Genomic DNA, 23854 nt, shown 5'->3' on the forward strand with positions numbered 1-23854 from the left:
GGTTGGGAAGATCCCCTGGAGAAGGGCATGGCAACCCACTCCAGTACTCTTGCCTGGAGAATCCCAAGGACAGAGGAACCTGGCACAGGGTTGCACAGAGTATGACACGACTTAGCATGTATGAATGCACATTATTGGAAACGTGAACAGACTGGTTTGATGGTATATATGAGACAGTCTATGCTATCAGAATTTTAGCACAAAAAGAAAATGAGATGCTATTTTCCATATTTTCAGGTAAAGTCTAAGTGAATAAGATTTAATTTACAGCTCATCTTAAACAGTTCTTATTGTACAAAGTGCCAAACTAATTTACCAAAGAAAAAGAACCAAAGCTTACATAGTTAACAAGTAGTATTTACTGTTTCTTTAATATCTAAAAAGTACAATATTGTAAGATTTGCTAAAAATAATTCTTTACATAGTTTTTGGAAGGTTGGTGGCAAACATGATTTATAATTAAAAGACATAACTTTCAAACCAAAATCAGTTCATAGTCTTTATGGATTTTACAGAAGCAAGTTAAGATTCAGTTTAAGTACCTGAAGCAGTTTCCACAATAAAGCTTTTCCAAGAAATAGAAAACTGAAAAGCTTAAACAAAGCACCATCTGTTACCATGTCACCAAATTAACACTGACTCCTCACTGGTCCCCATCACATGATGGAGAATGGGAGGAGAGAGGAAAGGAACACTTATAGTAAGAAACAGAACCCTGAAATTACATTTGCTTAGGGAATCCCCCAAAGGCATCTTGGTCAGGTTAATACATTTCTGAGGAGCAGAAATAGATTATAATAGTTAAGGCTCAATCAAGATCATGCACTCATAGTAAAATATAATTACCGATATTTAAGTAATATTGAATGCCATACAACATATTTAAAACTTGTCATTAAGCCAACAGTGTACGTATTTTCTTTTTGAATCCTTTAGCACTTTGTAGGCACAAAGAAATCAGTCTTAAGACAATGGAGTAAACAACAGAATCCCAAACTATAGAGATGCCTGTGACTAAATTTTATTACATGAAAACAACTATTTGTGCCTATCTTTAAAATTAATTTTACTAGTGAAAATTAATGCTTAGTATTTTAAAGTTTTTCAAACAGAAAGTATTTTACAGAGTATTATGTATGTGATGAAATAAAAGTAAGACAAAAAATTTGGAAAAATAAATGAGAAAGGAAAACTTAACTTGCATACACTAATGTTATAAAACACTACCACTAACAAACTCACATTTTGATCTCCTAGTTCAGAGTCCACACGGTTTTAGTGATTCATTTCTTTCTTAAAGTTATATATAAAGAAAATGAAGTGCCGTGAAAAGTAGTTAAAGTGATTACTATTTTCTAAGGAGAAATGAGAAAAATTTGAAAATGTAAGCCATAAATTTAGTTCCCTTTATGTTCTAGGAACCTGTTCTCTTAAAAGAGCTGGTCCTTAACTGAAACTGGCCAAAGAGATGAGAAACTGGGAACCCAAGAGCAATGAAATAACTAACTCCCAGACCAAATGTAAAATAAAAACAAAACAATCAAAAACAAAATCTGGGCTCTAATCAATATTTTTCCAAAATGGTTTGGATCAGCAGCCCAAGAGTCTCTCTGATTGATCTCAAAGGCACTTCTAAGAACTGCATTTTCCTTTCCCCTGACTGGTATCTGTCTAGGCTAGTTTATGATTCAGTGGCCTGTAGCACTGTATTATTTTTTAAAACACCACTTTAAGAAAGTACTTGTTTATTTGTAATTAAGTCCTATTAGTGGTGACTTTAATCTCATCAAGTTAAAGTAGACATAAAACATATAAAGAAGTTCCTTTTCCTACTAATTTCTGCCATTATTTCCTTCTTGTTCAAGAAGAAGTATATACCATATAAGCCATATAGAGAAACCAAGTATTGGAATATTAAACAACAATTTTAACCTAATTAACTCTGCAGTAATATTAAGGGGTTGTCTTGGTTAGATTGAATATTTAGGGGTAAATGTAAGTTGGACATGGGATCTTGTGAGCACAAGCTAATCTTTCATGGGTTATAAACCAGTTGATTATTAAGTGAAATCTTTACTTTCTTAAACTTTTAACATTTGGGGGACATGTAAAAAAGGTGAAAAGGAAGTAGGAGGGATTATATCTGGCTTTGAAGTATTGACACTCCCTCAGCTTTATCAATATAGGAATCTTCTTTGATAGCTTGAACTTCCCTGTCACCATCTATCATATGAGTATCTGAAGTATTTTTGTCATTCTGCCTCAAACGGTAGCTTTTGTAAGCACGCTGAATGATGGTTGCTGAGACTACCTCTTGTTTTCGTTTCAGAGTAGTTGTAATTGGCTCATATGTGATCTTAAAAGTGTTAGCTAATGTCAATCCTGATTCCATCTCTGAAAGAACTTTCTCCATGCTCAGATCTTTACCCAAAACTCTCTTTGTTAAAGCAAGTAAGACGTCAAGGCAATGAATTCTGTCTCCAACAGCCATGGGAAGATCCATGGCAACAAGCTGGCCCTTGTTGGGTTTTGCCATGAAAAGAGGAGGATCAAGAGCAGCTGCAAAGTCTGAAAGCTTGCTAGAGTCTATGTACTGGGTTCTCTCAGGATCGAACCTCTTCCATACCTGAAAGAATTTCCTAAAATCTTCCTCACTCAATGTCTTGGCTTTTTTTTTAGAAGCAATATTTAAAAACTCCATGACAACAACAATGTACATGTTTACAATGATCAGCCTAGTTAAGAGGATGTAACTGACAAAATAAATAATCCCAAGAAAGGGATTGCCACAATCTCCTCTAACCTGAGTCCCAGGGTTAATTTTATTAGGATCACAGTCAGACCATTTACTATTGAAAACTGCATTGAGCATCCCATCCCAACCAGCAAATATTGTAACTCGGAAAAGACAGAGCATACTGCTGCTAAAGGTTTCAAAGTTGGACATATCGTCAATTCCAGCTTCCTTTTTAACATAGGCAAAATTGTACATTCCGAAGATGGCGTAGATAAACATAATCAGGAAGATGAGAAGACTGATGTTCAACAAGGCGGGGAGGGACAGCATCAAAGGAAGCAGCAGATTATGGAACAACTTTAGTCCTTTCTCAGGATGCAGAATGTGGATGATCCGTGAGAGAAGTATCAGTTGCACAAGGGAAGGAGATACAAGGTAATATCCTACCATCAGAGGCAGAAATAGTCCTTGGTGTAGGAAAAAATAAAGCAGGCAATACAATTATTTAGAGGAATATAAATTATTTTACATTTGTTTTTTTCTACATGTTCAGATAATTAATCCTTCCCCTATAACATTTGGCACACATTGAAAGTTTGGCTAAGCCAAATACTAATAGTGGCAATATTCAGCATCTAACAAATTTGGATGAGGATTTGGATGAGAATTATTTCTACCATAATTTCCAGGGTATTAGGGATCAGACACTTCTGGAGTCACAGATGGCATATATCCATAATGTAGGACAGTAGTCATATTTTTTTTTTCTGATTGCAGTTAGACCCAGTAATTTAGTTCAAATCAACTTTTACTGGATACCTAACAAAGGTACCATGAAAATATGCAAAGATAAATGACATGACTTCTATCCTCAAAGACCATATGATATACACAGTAGAGGTAGACATTTAAACTAATTATCATGCAAAGCAGAAAGACCAAGTTGATAAATATAATTGAAAAAATACTTTGCATTCAGATTCATAGATTATAATTTGGTTTATTAACTTGATAAATACCATATGGACCCTTAGGAACTTTAAATGTGAATAAACAAGTTTCGGTCTAGAATTTTTCTTTCCTGCTGTGGTGAAAAGAGAACTATGAGAGTGAGACATATAACTATAAAACAAGGTGAAATTATAATTACCATAAAAAAAAAAACCATAAGGAAAGTTCTCTGGAAGTACGGAGACAGTGTGGTTCATTTTGAGTTGAAAAGATGGAGAAGGGGAAAATCTTATGGAGCTTCTAAATGAGATGGTATATTTGCTGAATCTGGAAGGATTGTGTCTCACATTTCTGTTGATATGGTTATATCTTACATATATCCCCCTCTCCATTGTGCTTTAGTAAACCTGCTGCTGCTGCTGCTGCTAAGTTGCGTCAGTCGTGTCCAACTCTGTGCTACGCCATAGACGGCAGCCCAACAGGCTCCTCTGTCCCTGGGATTCTCCAGGCAAGAATACTGGAGTGGGTTGCCATTGACTTCTCCGAGTGAACCTTCTACTCTGACTCAAATGTTCATTTCTCCTCAATCTTCCAAACTCTTACATTATGCAGGAGGTTTCCCTCTTTAATTGTAAACACATCTTTACTCCTTGTTCACTAAGATTTTAGATAAGAAAGGAAGTGAAGAAAATTGTCTATCTTGAGGACACTACTTCCCCTCAAGCACAGACAGCTCATTCTTTCCCACTCAACATTTCTCAGTGTAGAAAGATGGAACGAGCAAGCATCTTTCCTTCTTTCCAATGTGATTTCCAGATACTTCTCTTTCACATTAATTTTATAAAGAAAAAAAATTTTGACAGTTTGTGGATCATGCCATTCAACTATACCATCTCCTACCATTCCTTAGCTCTATGATCTGTTCATTCCCCCTCCTTCATATTCATTACAGACTTTAGTACACGGCTCAGTGTTGTCCATACCACCAGCACCCATCTTTCAGTCTTTGGCTTTGTTAACTTTAAGACTCTCCATCATTTTACTTTAGTTATACCTATCTATCAGTATGTTCTGAACCCAGGATAGCTGACCTTCTGAGATCTCAGATTTAAACATTTTGTCTCAGACTGCAATTTCCTCTCCTTCTATATGTCTGATTCAATTACTCACTCTCATTTCAAACCACATGGCTCCTTACTTTCATTTTCCTCCGTTTTCCTCCTTTCAGCTCTCTCCTGACTTCATGTACTTTTCTAGGAAGCTTCTTGCTACTGTCTATCAGTGTTGCCTGCACTGCCTCTATTACCTGCTGAATGAGTTAATTTTCTGGAGGTACAACTGGGCAGAAAGTTTATCCACATTTTCACTACTGACTGCACAGAATAGTACTTGACAGTAACACTGAGGTATTGTCCATACTCTTATGGAGATAACATTCTAGTATGTGTTTATGGGAGGCAGACAGTAAGCCTTTTCTGCCTAGAACACTTTTATCCTAGATTCTTGGCTACCTCCTTAACCAGTGGGTCTCCATTAGTTTTCTGCCTCTTCTGTGAAGCTTTCTCTGACCTCTACTTACTGATTATGTGCATCTCACTTTGTTGTGCTGCCGTGGCACCCTGTGCTTCTTCCCTTACCAATACCTTAATAGCACATTAAAATGTCCTATTTAATTATCTGTATCCTTTGATAGATTATAAACTATGTATATACAAGAATTATGCCTACCTCATTTGCTACTGAATTCTTTGCATATAGCATAATACCTATTCACAAAGAGGATAATCAAATATATCTGTTAAATAAAGGACTGAGATCTCCAGAGTAAGAGAAAACTTGTGACCATTTCATAAAAGCCTAAAACTCTAGTGTTGTGAAAGTAGTAAATGATTTTAGAGATTAGAGGAAAGAAAACAATGAGTTCGAAAGGTTCTATCACACTAAAACATAAAGGTCCTGCTGGTGTCATCTTAAATAATGTATGTGATATACTGAAGGGATAATTAAGCATTTATCGGGTGGTCTGTGTAATAAAGTCTATATATTAACTCAGAAAGTATTTTTCAGTATGTTATATATCTTTCAGGCATGTGTACATATGTAAATGTGAAAATGTAAGGCGTTCCCTGGTGACTTAGACGGTAAAGAATCTGTCCGCAATGTGGGAGACCTGAGTTTGATCCCTGGGTCAGGAAGATTCCTTGGAGAAAGGAATGGCTACCCACTCCAGTATTCCTTGGGGGAAGTTGGGGCTCTCCTGGTGTCCCAGATGGACTAACACTTTCACTTTTTTCAAGGCATTCCTGCTGGAAATAAAGAGTCTTCCACCTCCTGTGTTTATTAAGAGACTATACCTCAGAAGATGATTACTATAAGAGGTTGACTGAATTAATATTATTACAAGTGAAAATCTGAGTAAACAAAATCTTACCTGTAATAGAGAAAACAACCACCATGAAGTCAAAAATGTTCCATCCACTGGTGAAATAGTTACAATGGAAAACGATGAGCTTTAGTACACATTCTCCAATATATAGCATAACATAAACTGAGTTAATCCAAAACAGAGCAGTGTCGATTTTTGGGCTCTGTTCTTCACTTTGTATCATAATGGTTATTGCTTGGAAACATATAAGAGTCATAATGATGATATTAAAAACTCGACTTGTTACCAAGTCAAAGATGAATCGTTGGAACTTGTTCTGTGTATAAAGGAAAAAGGTGTAATATTCTTATTAATAAGATATTTATACACATTGTCTTTAGATTTACAACTTCCCTCCCAGCATAAATAGTAGAATTCATGAAGCCAAAGATGTTACCAAACTATAATTACAGCATATAGTCAAAGCAAATAAACAAAAAGACCATGAAAAGCTGTGTCAATGAACACTTTTAAAAAATTATGTCAAAGCATTTATTGTTAAGAATTTTAAAAACACATCTTCATTTGTAATACAGAACATATAAAGGAAACTTTTTCAGAAAGCTAAAAAAATCTAGATGTTTCCTTACTTCTGGGAGAGGTACTGGTTGTTGAGAGTCTTCATACATCAGCTTCTTCAGTGCACGATACTGTTTCTTCTGTTTCACTGTTATAAAGATATTTGAGCCTCCCTGGTAAAGCAATGAAAGAAAAAGATACTAAAATCATATTTAATCCACACTTCACCTTATATTAATATGCATTTTCTAAAGCTTGGCAATTATTGATTTAATCCTCTAAAGAATGCTTAACTGCAATGAACTATATAATGTTTAAACATGTCTGACTTTCTGCACAAAAATCCATACAAAATACAGAGTATACACTGGAAAAGATTGATATTCAATTATATTTTGCTGTGGTAGTCAACCCTATTTTAACTTTTTAGTTACTGGGACCTACCTCTTGTTAGAGACAAAAGAGAAACAGCAGAGGATATCTGGAAAGGTTACTAAGAATAGTTAACCTCAAAAGCTGACCTTGATTTGTACCTTTCAGTAATCAAGAAAAAATAGAACTGGTCATATACTTGTTTTTATATGTTCACAGGTTACTTAATTTTCAAAATACTATCAGAAGATATCTTTTCATTATTATTCCAAAAGCAGCTAGTACTTACAACCCTTCATAATACCTTCTAGGAATTATTCATTTTGTGTTTCTAGTGTTAATTTCAGTATCTTATATAGAAAAAGCAAAGTGAATAAGAGGTGAACATTTAATGAGTTAATCTAGGAGTTAGGAATTGTTACTGCCCATGTCAGGACTGCTGCTGCTGCTGCTAAGTTGCTTCAGTCGTGTCCGACTCTGTGCGACCCCATAGATGGCAGCCCTCCAGGCTCCCCTGTCCCTGGGATTCTCCAGGCAAGAACACTGGAGTGGGTTGCCATTTCCTTCTCCAATGCATTAAAGTGAAAAGTGAAAGTGAAGTCGGTCAATCATGTCCAACTCCTAGTGACCCCATGGACTGCAGCCCACCAGGCCCCTCCGTCCATGGGATTTGCCAGGCAAGAGTACTGGAGTGGGTTGCCATTGCTTTCCCCGATGTCAGGACTGGGTCACTTAAGTTGACGCGGTTCACCAATTTGAAGCCCCTGGGCAAATCCTAGGATGTTATTCCATTGGGCTGAAATCCTTAAGAAGCTGAAGTATACAGTCCAATGACCACTGATCCTTCTGCATGCATGCATGCTAACTAGCTTCAGTCCCTCTAAGCCCATCTAAGTACTCTAACCCCATCTAATTAGTGCAGACTCAGAATGGTTTGTTCACCAGATTCTACACCAGATTGATGACTTTGCTAAATACAAAATTTCAAGATTAAACTATTCTTTTCTTTGATTCACTAGAAGGCATTTCTACACTTAATAGAAAGTAGATCCCTGAGGTTAAAATAAGTGGATTTATATGACATTTGAGGCATTTGTATTAACAGAAGCCCTGAAGGGAGTCTTCATGTGGAGATGACACTGAATATGGGTTTTTGAATTCTGCCTCTGAATTTTCTTATTTGTTTCAAGGAACTCCTATTTAGGTCACCTAATTAGGATTTATGACCCTCTACTTCTAGCAGAAAAAGCCATTTCAACTGACAAAGATGTCTCTGCTGGGTACAATTTTGAACCACTTTGAGTACATCAAAGAATAAAAAAGTGTGGTTTATTTTTCTTGAACATCTTCACATATTTGTGCAGATGCAAAAGAATGCTATTTTTCAGCATGTCATGATTTACAAACACATACACGGAAACAGTTGTAATGTTTAATGTTTAAACTTGTCTGTGCTTATTTGAATATAGAAAATAATGTAAAGATAAACATTTTAGCAATATTCAATCTGCAGGAACATAAATAATTTTTAAAGATAAGTACCAGATAAAAATGCTATTAAGCTGAATCTAAAACCAATTATTTGAAGCAGGACATTTTCCCCCCCATGGGCACTGATTGAGAAAGAATATTTATACTTATCTTTATTTTATGCTTGTGGAAATTGGCAACAATAGCACCAATCAACATACTCAGAGGAAGAAATAATCCAATGATAATAAAGTCAATAAAGTAACAATACATATAGATGTTGTTTTCAAAATTAGGTTGCATATCTACCTAAAAATTAAAAAAAAAAAAAGCAAAATAAGGCAGAGCACAGAGGATTTTTAGGTCAGTGAAAATATTCTATGTGATACCCTTATAACTAAGGGTATATGTTATTACACATTTGTCCAAACCCATAGAATGCACAACACTGAGTGAATTTTGGGGATCATGGTGTGTTAGTGTAGGTTTATCTTTGGTAAAAAATATAGCATTGTGGTGAGTGATATCAATAGTGAGGAGGCTATGCATTTGTGAGGGTAAGGGTATATGGGAAATCTCTTAACTCCCTCTCAATGTTGTAGATCTAAAACTGCTCTGAAAAAAAAAATACGTGAAAAAGTGAGAAAATAGCAAAATATTGACACTGACTTTTTAAAACGTAAGATTTAGAAAACATTTTAGGACAAGAAAATCCAACAGTGAGGCAGTATTTCCTCTTTGTTCTTTGGTGAAGAGTTATCACTGCTTTTATTTGAATTTTAAAGTTTACTGCATTGGTTTAATCATTGTTATGATAATCTTCAAATGTGCCTACTGGGCCTCAACCATTGTATATAATTCTGGAAGGAGTTCATTGTTCATGAAATAGTCAGTCTGAATGAACTTTCTCTCTAGCACAAGCATTTGCTATTATCATGTTAATTACTCAATTATTGCTTGTGTCCTGTCCTTGAATTGCAAAAATGACTTTAGCCAACCTTAAGGATGGTTCTAGGATTGTACTGTACTTACATCAGTAGAATCAACTGCTGAATTCATAATAGTGATCCATCCATTAAATGTTGCCTGTAAAAATGGCATGTATTTAATTCTTATGGAAATCTTATGCTTTGAGGCAAATAAAAATTAAAAGTCAATGTTATTAATACAATAAAACATTTGATTAGTAAGGTTAATCACACTTCAAAATACTGTGTAACTGAGATCTTTACCACTTTCATTATTACATTTATATTGTCTATTAAAAACTATTTAAAGCTATGAAGTTTATTTGTAGTAACTTAAAATATTTTAAAACAGTATAAATAAAAAGAGAGAGCTGGTTAGATAGATGGATAAATGGTAAATAACTACATGCTGCCTAAGTGTCATGCTGCTGCTGCTGCTAAGTCACTTCAGTCGTATCCAACTCTGTGCGACCCCATAGAAGGCAGCCCACCAGGCTCCCCGTCCCTGGGATTCTCCAGGCAAGAACACTGGAGTGGGTTGCCATTTCCTTCTCCAATGCGTGAAAGTGAAAAGTGAAAGTGAAGTTGCTCAGTTGTGTCCGACTCTTCTCGACCCCATGGACTGTAGCCTACCAGGCTCCTCTGTCCATGGGATTTTCCAGGCAAGAGTACTGGAGTGGGGTGCCATTGCCTTCTCCGCCTAAGGTAATTGCTACATGTGTGCTTTACTATGAGGGAGGTAAGACAGGAAGGATGGTAGATGTTGGGGGACTGAAGAGTCATTCTTCAAATCACTGAGTTAGAAACACAACAGCAGTAACCTGAGCCGGATCTGAAATTGTGTACATATTGTCTGATCAGTGGTGGAGGTAATAGGTTTGGTCAATATTTGTCATTTCTTCTGTTCACCTACTTCTATCTTTATCTCCACTTCCTTTTTCCAACAGAGCAAGGACTATATTTCACTTTTGTCTTTCTAAATGAGCTTAGTATACTATGTCCCATAACCTGTATCTACTAACAATTGCTAAGATAATTTAAAACTAACTTTATTAAGCATCCACATTTTGTCCTTTATGTTCACCTACAATTTGAATACACATAATTCAAAAATTCAAACAGGTACTTACTACTTGAAGCAGTGAAAGAAAACTGATTCCAACATTATCAAAATTTAGTTTTGCATTCTCCCATGGCATGGATTCATTAAATACAAGGCTTTCACATTGACTTCTGTTCATGACTTCAGATAGAGGAAACCTTTCTCCACTTGTTGGGTCAATGCACTCATAGAATTTGCCAGCAAATAAGTGTACTCCTATGATGCCAAAAGCCAGCCAGATCATAAGGCAGACCAGAAACACATTCAATGTGGGTAAAGTTGTTTTAATCAAAGCTCTCACTACCACCTGGCATATAAAAGACAAACATATAAACTTTCAGTAAGAAATGTGAAAGTATTTTAATCAAATTGGGAATATTTATTAATGTAATGTCATATTGAAATAACAACAACAAAAAGGCCATCTTTGAAGATGTAATAGGTCACTTGCTGGTATTTGAATAACCTAAATAACAATTTATATTTAAAATATATATTAAAAATTCATATATTCTCAAAAAATTTTGCACTAAAATTATTAAAATACAATGGAGCTGATTAGTATAAATACTCAAATAAATAATTATTTCACTGATTTAACATGTTTATCCATCTCCTATATTGTACCAGAAATAAGCAAAACAAGTGAACCCGTATAAATGTATGAGATTATTTAGAAAGCACATAAAATGAGAGTGAAAAGAACCTAGGCCTAAGTCTTGGGGATTCTAACTTCAGGGATGATTAACCTACACAGTGGAGGGAAATTAAGAGGAAGACCAGAAGACTCTAGATCAGTGAAGCCAAGGCAAGTGACTATTTAAAGAAACACTGAGCGGGCACTGTGCTTCTCAAAAATCACTGACCTCTCTGAACCAGTGTCTCTGGAGAACCACTTCAGAGTAGGAAGTCTAGGAAATGAATCTACTGCCTAAACTTAAATAAGCAGCAATCTCCATTTTCTCAGGTTCCTTTATTCTTTATTCAGAATTTTATTCCTATCATTCCACTAAAGCTCTTATGAAAATGTAAACCAGCAGCTATACTCAATGCAGTATTCTCCGTCTTTGCCTTCTCTGTATCTTTATCATTTACACTTGACTCCCTTTCCACAGCCTCTCTTCCTTCTCTCTTTTCCCCCCACCCTGAGGCACCATTCTCTTTCCTATCATTCTAATCTTTCCTTCTATCAGCCATTACTGAAAATGTAGCCATTTGTCTGTAGTTTCTTGTTTATATTCCTTAGACTTCTGTCCTTGAATTAATATTTTTACATTTAATTGTACTTCTAATTACATTTAGTTTCATTTCTAAAACTAAGTCACAGATCCTTTGCTGACACTAGATATTTTGAAAGATCTGCTGATGCCTCTGATGAAAACAAGTCTGTGTCTATTAGAAAGTATACACAAATGTTAAGAATAAAAGAAAGAGATATGGTTGAAACAAATATTTAAAGAATAAGAAGACCTGAAGCTTATTAAATACATAAAACTTTAATTTTGTAATCATGTACCTTCTGATATATCTTCAGAATTAATTCAACTACAGAACTTCCAGAGGATGAGATGAAGATTAAGATCTGGATCTGACTTTGACCTAAACATAATTATCTGATCTCAAATTATCCATGGCTACTATTTCATTGCCATTCTAATTAATGTATGGCATCAAATAGTACAGGACTTGATTTCTGACAGAGGCGCTTTCCCTAGCAAATCATTTCCTAAAATTGCTTGTGTCTCTATAAATTGAGGGAAGACAATTTGCTGACTTTGAAACTCTCTTTTCCTCTCTGTGTATCTAAATTGATCAGGAAAAAAATCCACAGTATGTCGGAATGTTTTTAAAATTAAAAATGTTATTTTAGTTACATTTCTTATCTAATTTGTGTGTGTTAGTATATATACGTATATGTATTTCACTTTCAGTTCAGTTCAGTCACTCAGTCGTGTCCCACTCTTTGCGACCCCATGGACTGCAGCATGCCAGGCGTCCCTGTCCATGACCAACTCCTGGAGCTCACTCAAACTCATGTCCATTGAGTTGGTGATGCCATCCAGCCGTCTCATCCTCTGTTGTCCCCTCATCCTCTTGCCTTCAATCTTTCTCAGCATCAGGGTCTTTTCAAACAAGTCAGCTCCTCGTGTCTGGTGGCCAAAGTATTGGAGTTTCAGCTTCAGCATCAGTTCTTCCAATGAATATTCAGGACTGATTTCCTTTAGGATTGAGTGGTTTGATCTCCTTGCAGTCCAAGGGACTCTCGAGAGTCTTCTCCAACACCACAGTTCAAAAGCATCAATTCTTCGGTGCTCAGCTTTCTTTATAGTCCAACTCTCACATCCATACATGACTACCGGAAAAACCATAGCCTTGACTAGACGGACTGTTGTTGGCAAACTAAAGTCTCTGCTTTTGAATATGCTATCTAGGTGGTCATAACTTTCCTTCCAAGGAGTAAGCATCTTTTAATTTCATGGCTATAATCACCATCTGCAGTGATTCTGGAGCCCTAAAAAATAAAGTCTGTTACTGTTTCCACTGTTTCCCCATCTATTTGCCATGAAGTGTTAGGACCGGATGCCATGATCTTAGTTTTCTGAATGTTGAGTTTTAAGCCAACCTTTTCACTCTCCTCTTTCACTTTCATCAAGAGGCTCTTTAGTTCGTCTTCACTTTCTGCCTAAGGGTGGTGTCATTTGCATATCTGAGGTTATCGATATTTCTCCTGGCAATCTTGATTCCAGCTTGTGCTTCATCTAGGCCAGCATTTCTCATGATGTACTCTGCATATAAGTTAAATAAGCAGGGTGACAATATACAGCATTTACATACTCCTTTTCTTATTTGGAACCAGTCTGTTGTTCCATGTCCAGTTCTAACTGTTGCTTCCTGACCGCATACAGGTTTCTCTAGAGGCAGGTCAGGTGGTCTAAACTAAAATAAAAAATGTTATTTTAGTTACATTTATTATCTAATTTGTGTGTGTTAGTATATATGTGTATATGTATTTCACTTTATTTAGGCATAATTGAGAAAAATTGTGTATGTCTAAGGTGTACAAGATGATGTCCAAATATATGTATAAAATGTGAAATGATTCCCACAATCACACTAATTAACACATCTATCACCTCACATAGTTACCTTTCGGGATAAATGGTGAAAAACATTTAAGTTATTCTCCCTTAGAACACTTCAAGTATATAATGTAGTATTACTAACTGTAGTCATGATACTATATACTAAATTCCCCAGACCTTATTCATTGTATATGTGAAAGTTTTGGATCCTTTGATCAACATCTCCCCATTTCCTTCACCCACAGCCCATGTTTTAATAGGCTATGTGTAGTTTATAGCCCTAGAATATTGTATGAAATCTTTCTATCACTAAACTGAATGTGCATTGGAAATTTGGCTTTTGTATTAATAAAGACACAAATGAGAAGACAACAAAGATTATGAGTTTATGGACATTTATTAATCCCAAATAAAAACCTGTAGTTTAGATTAGAAACTTTTCTCTTACCTTCATTTTTTCAAATTGAGATAGAACTCTGAGTGCCCGAAGGAATTTAATGGAAACAAGCGGTTTTAGTTCTTCCCGAGATTTGCCTATTAAACTAAGACAGAACACCTGGATATATATAAATAAAAAATTGAATAGAATTTAATTTTAAATTTAATCAAAACAATCTGTAAATGAACATTTCTTACAGAAAATTACAGTTAAAGCCTATTAAAATTTTTAAAAGTATTCTAAAGCTATTTAAAAAAGTGTTTTAAAAAATTCAAAAGTATTTTTTGGTATGAATAATAAATGTTACTGAGATTTAAAAATTGTGTATTTGAGATTCTTTATGGTCAAAGATTAATATTTACATCATTTTTATTTTAAAATTAGACTAAGAATCAGTTTCATGATTATTTGCAATATAGTAATAGTACACAGTATATTCTTTAAAACAGAATTTAGAATATGTTTTCATATGAATCCAAATATATATATAATTAAGACAATATGCAAAATAGGGTTTCAGAGAAGAGGCATCAAGGAGGAAATGAATATTGTTAAGTTCAAATACTAATTACAAAAAAATAAGGATTCTAAGGTGATTTTTTTTAAAGTAAACATACATGCATAAATATGATTCAATATTAATAAAAATGAATGCTGATTGGGCAAGGTGGTATAGTTATGATTAATTTTGTTGTACCTTCATTTTTCTATATTTTCAAGGTAATATAAATGAAGAAAATTATTCTATTTTACCCTGTACTGAAGAGGCTCAAAGTGGGCTTCAAAGTAAGGATATCATTTATATACACATGGAAGAATGCAGATAGAAAAGAACGATAACCAAGAAACAGGAAGGTGGGTTGCAGGTATAGTGTGGTATCATTGAAATAGAAGGTTTTTTCAAGAATTAATTTAGAAGACAAAGGTCAGATATTGTAAGTCATTATTTATTGACTGAGAAGCTTCAATCATTGTTGATAGAATGGGGAGACATTTGTTCATTCAACAAAAATTAATGAGCACCTACTATGTGACATGAATGGTTCTAGGCATATAGGGTAAGGAGAGAACAAAATCGAGAAAATATTTTGGCTTAATGGAGCTTATTTTTCTTGTTATGTGGAGAACAGAATACATGTGTGCAGTGGTGGAACTACTGTAGCGATTCACATGTTCTGGTACCTTGGATCAGTGTGCTACTGGTGAAGTTTATGATGGAAAAGTGTTCAGATGCTCAGTTGTATCCAACTCTTTGCAATTCCATGGACTGTAGCCCGCCAGGCTCCTCTGTCCATGGGATTCTCCTGGCAAGAATACTGGAGTGCGTAGCCATTGCCTCCTCCAGGGGATAGTCTCAACCCAGGAATCGAACTCGTGTCTCTTAAGTTTCCTACATTCAGCAGGTGGATTCTTTACCACTAGGGCCATATGGGAAGCTTGAAGTTTATGTTAAGCAGTCTAATTTTAAATGTATGATTTAAAGGTAGAGCCAACAGAATTTGAATATTTTATAATGATGATATTTTCAAAATATTGTTCAATAAGCCTGTTCTCTTAGCAGCAGGTTTATAGGTAATGATTAGAAAAAACCAGGAGTTAAGTGCTGAACTGTTAAAATTTTAATATGAAAAAGATGGATGTTAAACATTACATATAAAGAAATATGGGATATTGGTGACTGAGAATGTATAGAGAAAGGTAAAAGAAAGATACACATAAATCAAAAAGAAAGTCAGAGTAAGAGTAAAGAAGGAAGAGTAAACAAATAGCCTTTAAAATTTTTCTTTAAAATACATACGATAACAACCATGAAGTCTAGTTTGTACCAGCCATTAGTGAAATAGGCTTTAAAACCATATGCCATCCACTTTAGAAGCATTTCCAGAATAAAGATGTAGGTGAAGATCATGTCAGCATATTCTAATAAGATTTTAATAGTCTTTCTCTGATCAATATATATATCTTCAAAAGCCTGTGGATAAAATATTTAAAGATCAGTGTACATGTAATTTCTAAAATCTCTTCTGGCAAAGTGGGGAATGAGATCCCATCTCCAGATGGTGACCACTGTCATAGACTGCAGTCTCAACGGCTTCTACACTTGATGTGAGTTTATTCACATAATCCATATCCATTTTCTGATCCATGCCTGTAGCAGACATCATTAATTGATTCCAGAACCTCTACTTATAGAGTCTGAACTTGACCTCATAATTGTTCTAAACAGTGAACTGAAAAGTCTCTCTCAAATCAGTTATTCAAACTTAGATGGAATCTTTAGTCATATCTGACCTGGTTCTTATCTCTTATAGCCATCTCATGCTATTGTGAATAAAGGAGTGAAAGTGAAGTCGCTCAGTTGTGTCTGACTCTTTGCGACCCCATGGACTGTAGCCTACCAGGTTCCTTTGTCCATGGGATTTTCTAGGCAAGAATACTGGAGTGGGTTGCCATTTCCTTCTCCAGGAGATCTTCCCAACCCAGGGACTGAACCCGGGTCTCCCGTATTGTAGTCAGATGCTTTACCGTCTGAGCCACTAGGGAAGTCTTGAATAAAGGAGTAGAGATAAGCAAACAAAGAAAACCCCTAAACCTGTGTTTTCAGAAATCCATACAGCTATTACAAAAAAAGTCACAAAGCGTGTCAGATAAACCAGTGGAAATAAATGAATATGAAATAAGACTATAATGTTTTCCCAACATTTCTCAGTTTTAATAGATCAACCTCAGTTTTACTGTGGAGGAAGCAAAGTCTGATAATGTCATTCAAATTAATTTCATAGTAATTTTTTAGCATTGAAAAAAGGCAGTAAAGTATCAATAACCTCAGGCAGACTTGTTGCAAAGTGCAATGGAGGTCAAAGATTAAACATGAATGAAAATAATCATATGTAAACAAAGGTGTGATTCTTGAAAACCTATTGTTAAATAAAAGTATATATAAAATAATAGAATTAACTGGCTCAATTGAACCAATTATGGACTAAAGTATCCTTTAAAACAGATTATAAATACCATCCAAAGTTATTCTAAAGTACTATTTATTAAATGGATTTACCTACTGAAAAGGTACATAATGCAAACTAATACAAAAAGATATGCAGAAGCCTCTGTTTCAATTAAAACATTGAAAGAATAGGCAATCTCAGGACTTTGCAGGTGGCTCAGTGGTAGAGAATCTGCCTACGAATACAGGGACACAAGTTTGATCCCTGGTCCAGGAAGATCCCACATGCCACAGGAAAGCTAAGCCCATGTGCCATAACTACTGAGCCTGAGCTCTAGAGCCCAGGCTCCACAGCAAGAGAAGCTACCACAGTGCGGAGCCCGGGCACCTCAGCAAAGAGTAGACCTCACTCACAGCAACTGGAAAAGCCTTTGTGCAGCAGCAAAGAGCCAGTGCAGCCATAAATTAAATAAATAAATAAATCTTTTTAAAAGTAGGCAATGTCAATATATGGCAGTTGAAGCCCACATGCTGGCTACCCATGCGGAACGGGGAAGTAACCGTGAGAGGTCAGAGTGTGGTTCTGGAGCCCTGGTAGTGTCCTCCTTCACGAGGCAAGTGATGGTTACGTGGGTATATTCACTTGGTGAAAATCCTTTATGCTGTACACTTACGATCTATATGCTTTCCGGTATGTGTGCTAAATGTCAATACAAAGTTTACTTTAAAAATATATGCAGTACAAAGTCTGGTTCCCAACCATCTCACCATCTTCTCTGTTTCGTGTATCTCACAATTAACTATTTCTTGTGTATCAGTCTCTGATCTTCTTTAATCAGACGCAAGCAAATATCAATATACATTCTATTTTTCTTCCTTTCCTACATAGAATGCAGCATGCTGTATACTTAATTCTTTTTTTTCACTTGTTGCCATATCTTGGGGAATTGCAATATCAACATGCAGACAGGTCTTGCATTTTCTAGCTAACTGCATAGTATCCCACTGGATGACTATACCATAGTGTATTTAAACAGTCACCTAATATGTATTCTTTTTGCATTTCAATTTTTTGGTATTACAAAAAGTTCTTCAGTGCACAGCCTTGTAAATGCACTTAACACGTGTGAAGATTCTAAGATAATTTTCCAGAATTAAGATAGTTGTGTCAATGAGTAAATATATTTGTAGTTCAAAGGTTCTTAAAAATATATACAGTATTTCTCTTTTCTTATGGAACAAGTACCAAAGTACTAGCACAATAGGTGCACATTATTAAACTTTATTAAAATAATATGGTATTTATTAACATTCTTTTTCCTGCTATCATTCACATATTTTGAAATTATTTATTTAATACTGAATGAGGCATATACGGACCTTCTAAGAAATTGCAATGTATATATTCCAAAACTAAAATCATAGAATATAAAATTTGGTACTATAATAAGTATTCTGGGGAAAAATAATTTGGCTTGGTGACCTTATGAATTAATAGACAAATGATGCATTTTTCCTATAAAAATATCACATACGCTCACTTACCAGAGCACCTGTGCTAAGCAGAGTGACAAGGCCAATAAAACACTTAAAGCAATTGTTTTCTACTATTTTGCAGCAAGTTTTCCTTATGTTCTTCCAGATTTTTCCTTTTTTGGGGCCTCTACCGATTTGAGCAGATGAAGATCTTCGTTCATAAACTGTCAAGAATGAAACTATTAAGAACAAAAATCTAGAAATCGTTGAAAAGTTAAACATTTCAAATGTTTTAACAATCATTTATTTACAGTATCTAATATAGATGTTCTCTGACTTATAAACATTAGATTCATACCCCTACTGTAGTGACCACTGCAATTGCTAAGGAAAAAAAAGAAAAACTTGTGAGTTCCATAATAGGAAGGAAGAAAGGAAAAAAACCTTGATGCTGGGAAAGACTGAGGGCAGGAGAAGGGGGTGACAGAGGATGGCATTACCAACTCAATGGACATGAATTTGAACAAACTCTAGAAGATAGTGAAGGACAGGGAAACCTGTTATGCTGAAGTCCATGGGGTCACAAAGTGACCCACGGGCACAAATCAGCGACTGAACAAGTAAGTAAGTGTATGTTAATCGTGTCCAATTCTTTGTAATCCCATGGACAGTAGCCCATACCAGGCTCCTCTGACCTGGAATTTCCCAGGCAAGAATATTGGAGTGGTTTGCCATTTCCTGTTCCAGGAGATCTTCCCAACCAAGAGTTGAAACCCATATGTCTTGAGTCTCCTGCATTAGCAGGGGGATTCTTTACCACCGCACCACCTGGGGACCATAGCCGGAAAAAAGAAACTGTGAAAGGTGCAGATGACTTAGAACACCCTCTTACCCTATTAGACAGAACTGAGAATAGAAGCTACCCCCACTCCTACAAAACAAACACACCCACACACACCATCTTCTGATTATTAGATTTTTTTGGCATAATGCCTGAAAATTCATTCTTTGAAGATTCACATGGCATAACAAGCATTTTCATTTAAATATACAAATATTCATGACATAAGAGGTATAATATCAATTAAGTAAATTAAATTTATCCCAATTCTTCAGTGGCATGGGATAGAAATTTTGAATAAGACTATTTAAGGAGCTAAGCTTGGATTATGGAGTATTTTATGGGTAGGGTACAGGTGTAATTCTATCTTCTGGTCAAGAGAGTTAGCATAAGGAAAACCTGAGGCTTGAAAAGGGTGTGATTAACTGATAAGAGAATGAAGCATGGAGTGGGTGGAGTTTAAAGTCAATACATTTTAACATTTTCCCTAGAACCAATTTATACATTCTTGGTCAGAAAAATATAGGAAATGTTTTCTCCCTGGTCTTGTATCATACAAGTCCTAGAACTCAGGCTACTGAGAGCAGAGTCTTATTTCTGAGTATAGGAATTTGAACATTAGGAATTGCCATTTTGATGATTTCAGTGATTTTAAATATTTAGAACCTATGGTTATGTGTCAGTCTTGATAGACTAATACACCAATACACCTAATACAGACTAATGCACAGTGGCTCAGTCATCTCCGACTCTTTGCAGCCCCATGGACTGTAGCCCAACAGGTTCCTCTGCCCATGGAATTTTCCAGGCAAGGATACTAGAGCAGTTTGCCATTTCCTACTCCAGGGGATCTTCCCCACTCAGGGACTGAACCCATATCTCTTGTGTCTCCTGCACTGGCAGGTGGATTAGTTACCACTAGCGCCACCTGGGAAGCCCCTTTAGGAAACTAAATTATAAATTATAGAGAGGTGCATGTTACATGTTTAATAACTTAGTCAACTGAATGAAGCCCTATATAATTCTTAATATTCATGGAGCTTAATATTCAATAAATGACTTATACATTTGTTTTCCTATGAGTATTTTAAACATTGACCCCATTCTATGAGGTATAAGCATGCGCACACACACACACACACACACACTAATTTAATCTTTCTATTAATCCCATGAAGTAAGTCTTATTCTTATCCTCATTTTATGTATTAGGAAATGAATCAGAGGAGGGTAAGTAAAAGCTAGCAAGTGGTGGGCTGGGATCTGAACTCAGTATGTCTGATTTCAGAACTAAAACTTTTAACTACTTCATGAGACCCCCTAGGAAGCAGCCCCTTTTCTCTGTTCCAAACATTGACTTTTTCTTTGACATTTATTATAAGTTTCTATTAGGATATATATGAGCATGAGTGCATGTGCACACGCACAAACACATCTGCATGTGTATATTCCTTAGTCAAATTAATAAACTCTTTAAAATTAAAAGTGTATTTAATAGTATTATTTAGGTTAAGAGAAATTTAGCTTAATGTTAATATAATGATTAAAATAACTTATTTTTTCTTACCATTTCTAAGATGCTTTGGCTTTTCACATTCGTAGACCATTTCTTCTTCAGAGAGAACAATATCAACAGTACTACATTCAGATGAGCTCGACTGCTTTACTTTCTGAAAAGTAAGTCCCACCAAGAAAGTTGCCATTAAAGTTTCATTTACTCACTATAGCTAAAGTTTATGTCATTTTCAGGAAAAAGAAAAATTATGTACAGAAAAACTACTGTCAAAGTAAAAGACTTTATGCCAATTTCATGATTGATATTAAAATGCATACAGAGACTTCCCTGGTGGTTAAGACTCTGAGCTTCAAGGCAGGGTGCAGGGGTTCGATCCCTGGTCAGGGAATTAAGATCTCACGTGCCATGTGGCATGGACAAAAAGTAAAAACGAAATTAAAAATAAATTTTAAATGTATACATATCTCTGGGAGTCGAAATGTTTAAAGATATTTTAAAAATTAATTTAAGATAAAATAATTTTCACATTAAAATGAATATATAGTGAATAACACTGTTCTAAAAGATGTATAGGCTATCCCAAATTTCTGAAAAATCTAGCTAGAATATATAAAAAACTACAAATATTTTGTTCTACCTCTGTCTTTTGCACAATAAATGTCAAAGAAATAAAATTAGCAAGTTTTGTTTGCTTTAAGCCATATATTGTCAATTTTAAGACATTATACTGCTCTATTAAAAACATAAAATAGTCAGCAGGATATTACTTTTAAACAAACAAACCTTTTAAAAGGTTATTTGATTTCCCTTTGTATTCTCTTTATTATTGATAAAATAAGGTATAGCAATGCATTGATTTGGGAGTAGATAATAAATTAATAGTATGTAATATTCAAGCATACAATAATTGAAAATCATACACTATATATTTAAATGATTCATTAGAGTATTTAAAACCCTCACACATAAATTATTTGATATGATTTTCTCAAAATCCTGTATTTATTATTTTAAATTTATAAATAAATCAAAATTCAAAATTATAAACCATTTTAGTAAAAGATTACTTAGTGACCAATATATATGGCTACATTATGAAAAAAAAAGTGTTTCAAAATCTGATTTAAGTTTGATGTTATTTTTATGAAATTTATATAATTATATATTTGTACTAAAAGATAAAAGTTCAAATACCAAAGGAACAAGAACATGAATCTCTGAATGATCATACCACTTGTAATTTTTATATTTTATTCTTTGCTTTTTTAGATCAACATCCTAAATACTCTTGGGCTACATAATCTGGAAAGTGATTAATTAAATATATAATGAAATATATAAATGATAAAATCTTCTTTGAGTAGTTAATCAATCAAAAGAACCAAATAATTATGCATCTTAAGTAATAACTTCTAAAACTTCAACATTTACAGTTATATTAAGTTCCATCTTTCCTATATATTTCATATCTCAGACTTTCTAATGAGACTGACAAGAAGTTTTTCAGATTGACAAGAAGTTTATCGCAACATATAATGTGTTGCGATAAATAGCAATTTTACCCAGAAATGTATGGTAGCACATGCCTTATAATGTTGTTATAGTTTAAATAAAATCTGTGTGCAAAAGAAGAATGTTTTTCATTTCCTAATAATGCTATTAATTGAAGGAAAATGGACCTGACAAGATTAGGTATGATAAGGAGTGAAAATGTTTCTCTGAAACAAAGATGCCTTTACCAGAAACTAGAAGGGCTCTAGATAATTGAAACTTAATTCCTGTTAGAAGGGCAATTTGATAAGCTATTACAGAGAGCAGCTGATAAGGTGGAAGAGGTCTGGGAGATAAGATGGTGCCAGAGACTTTGAGGATCTGGAAAAAGACATTATCTTCCCTGCCCCATGCCAGTGAATGAAATAAAACAATTCTTTAGTGAAGTTCAATGGAAGTGGCTTACACTGCACGTGATCCCTGTAGATTAAATGGCACCTCCTACTAAGACACTGTGCTACTTGCAAATGAAGACAGTAAGACTGGATTCACTAAGGTATACATTTTTAAAGCTAAGTGAAAGGCAGTATCTGCCCTTCTTTAAAGGTGATCCTTTTTTTTTTTCCTTTGGGTTTCCTGGTGGCTCATTGTAGGCAGTAAAGAATCTGCCTACAATGCAGAAGATGTGGGTTCAATCCCTGAGTCAGGAAGATCCCCTGGAGAAGGAAATGGCAACCCACTCCAGGATTCTTGCCTGGAAAATCCAACAGACAGAGGAGACTGGTGTGTTACAATCCATGAGGCCACAAAGGAGTTTGACACGACTTAGTGTCTAAACAACAACAACAAATTGTTTACATTTACAACTGATGTTTCTTTTACCCTTTGGTCTTTAAGTCCAACTCAACTGCTGCTGCTGCTAAGTCACTTCAGTTGTGTCCGACTCTATGCGACCCCATAGACGGAAGCCCACCAAGCTGCCGTGTCCCTGGGATTCTCCAGGCAAGAACACTGGAGTGGGTTGCCATTCCTTCTCCAATGCGTGAAAGTGAAAAGTGAAAGTGAAGTCACTCAGTCGTGTCCAACTCTTAGCGACCCCATGGACTGCAGCCCACCAGGCTCCTCCATCCATGGGATTTTCCAGGCAAGAGTACTGGAGTGGGGTGCTATTGCCTTCTCCCATGTTATAATATATGTTGCAGAAATAAACTGACAAGAATCTTAAAATATTAGCAAGTAGGAAAATATCTGTATCTTAGCACTCTTCTAGTCCCATCTTATATTTTAAAGATGATAAAGCCTAGGACAGTTTAGTGACTTCTCCAGTAGTATGCATTAATTATAAAAATCTAGGTTTCTTCAATATGCTTTTTATCACCCCATTAACTGAAGATATCACAATTATGTTATCTAATGTTTGCTAAGTGCCTCCATATTTTAGACATTATTCTATGCACTATTGAACTATTTTTCTTAATCATTCTATCTCTTCTGAGAAATAGATACAATTTTATCCT

The 23854-nt window shown here is 35.1% G+C and overlaps 1 protein-coding gene across 1 annotated transcript in view; it reads right to left on the bottom strand.

Moving 5' to 3' along the window:
• Positions 1–358: 358 nt before the first annotated feature.
• SCN7A (sodium voltage-gated channel alpha subunit 7) overlaps positions 359–23854 on the bottom strand; it is an 81263-nt gene continuing 57767 nt past the window's right edge. Inside the window, exons 16-25 of the mRNA XM_070357854.1 lie at positions 20898–21000; positions 18559–18713; positions 15865–16038; positions 14076–14183; positions 10573–10851; positions 9507–9560; positions 8646–8783; positions 6704–6808; positions 6120–6390; positions 359–3204 (exon numbers count right to left, since the gene is read on the bottom strand). Of these exons, the coding sequence (XP_070213955.1) occupies positions 2138–3204; positions 6120–6390; positions 6704–6808; positions 8646–8783; positions 9507–9560; positions 10573–10851; positions 14076–14183; positions 15865–16038; positions 18559–18713; positions 20898–21000 (2454 nt within the window). The 3' untranslated portion in view covers positions 359–2137. The remainder of the gene's footprint in view (positions 3205–6119; positions 6391–6703; positions 6809–8645; positions 8784–9506; positions 9561–10572; positions 10852–14075; positions 14184–15864; positions 16039–18558; positions 18714–20897; positions 21001–23854) is intronic.

This window comes from Bos mutus, chromosome 2 (genome assembly GCF_027580195.1).
Source record: "Bos mutus isolate GX-2022 chromosome 2, NWIPB_WYAK_1.1, whole genome shotgun sequence".
Taxonomy (NCBI): Eukaryota; Metazoa; Chordata; class Mammalia; order Artiodactyla; family Bovidae; genus Bos; species Bos mutus.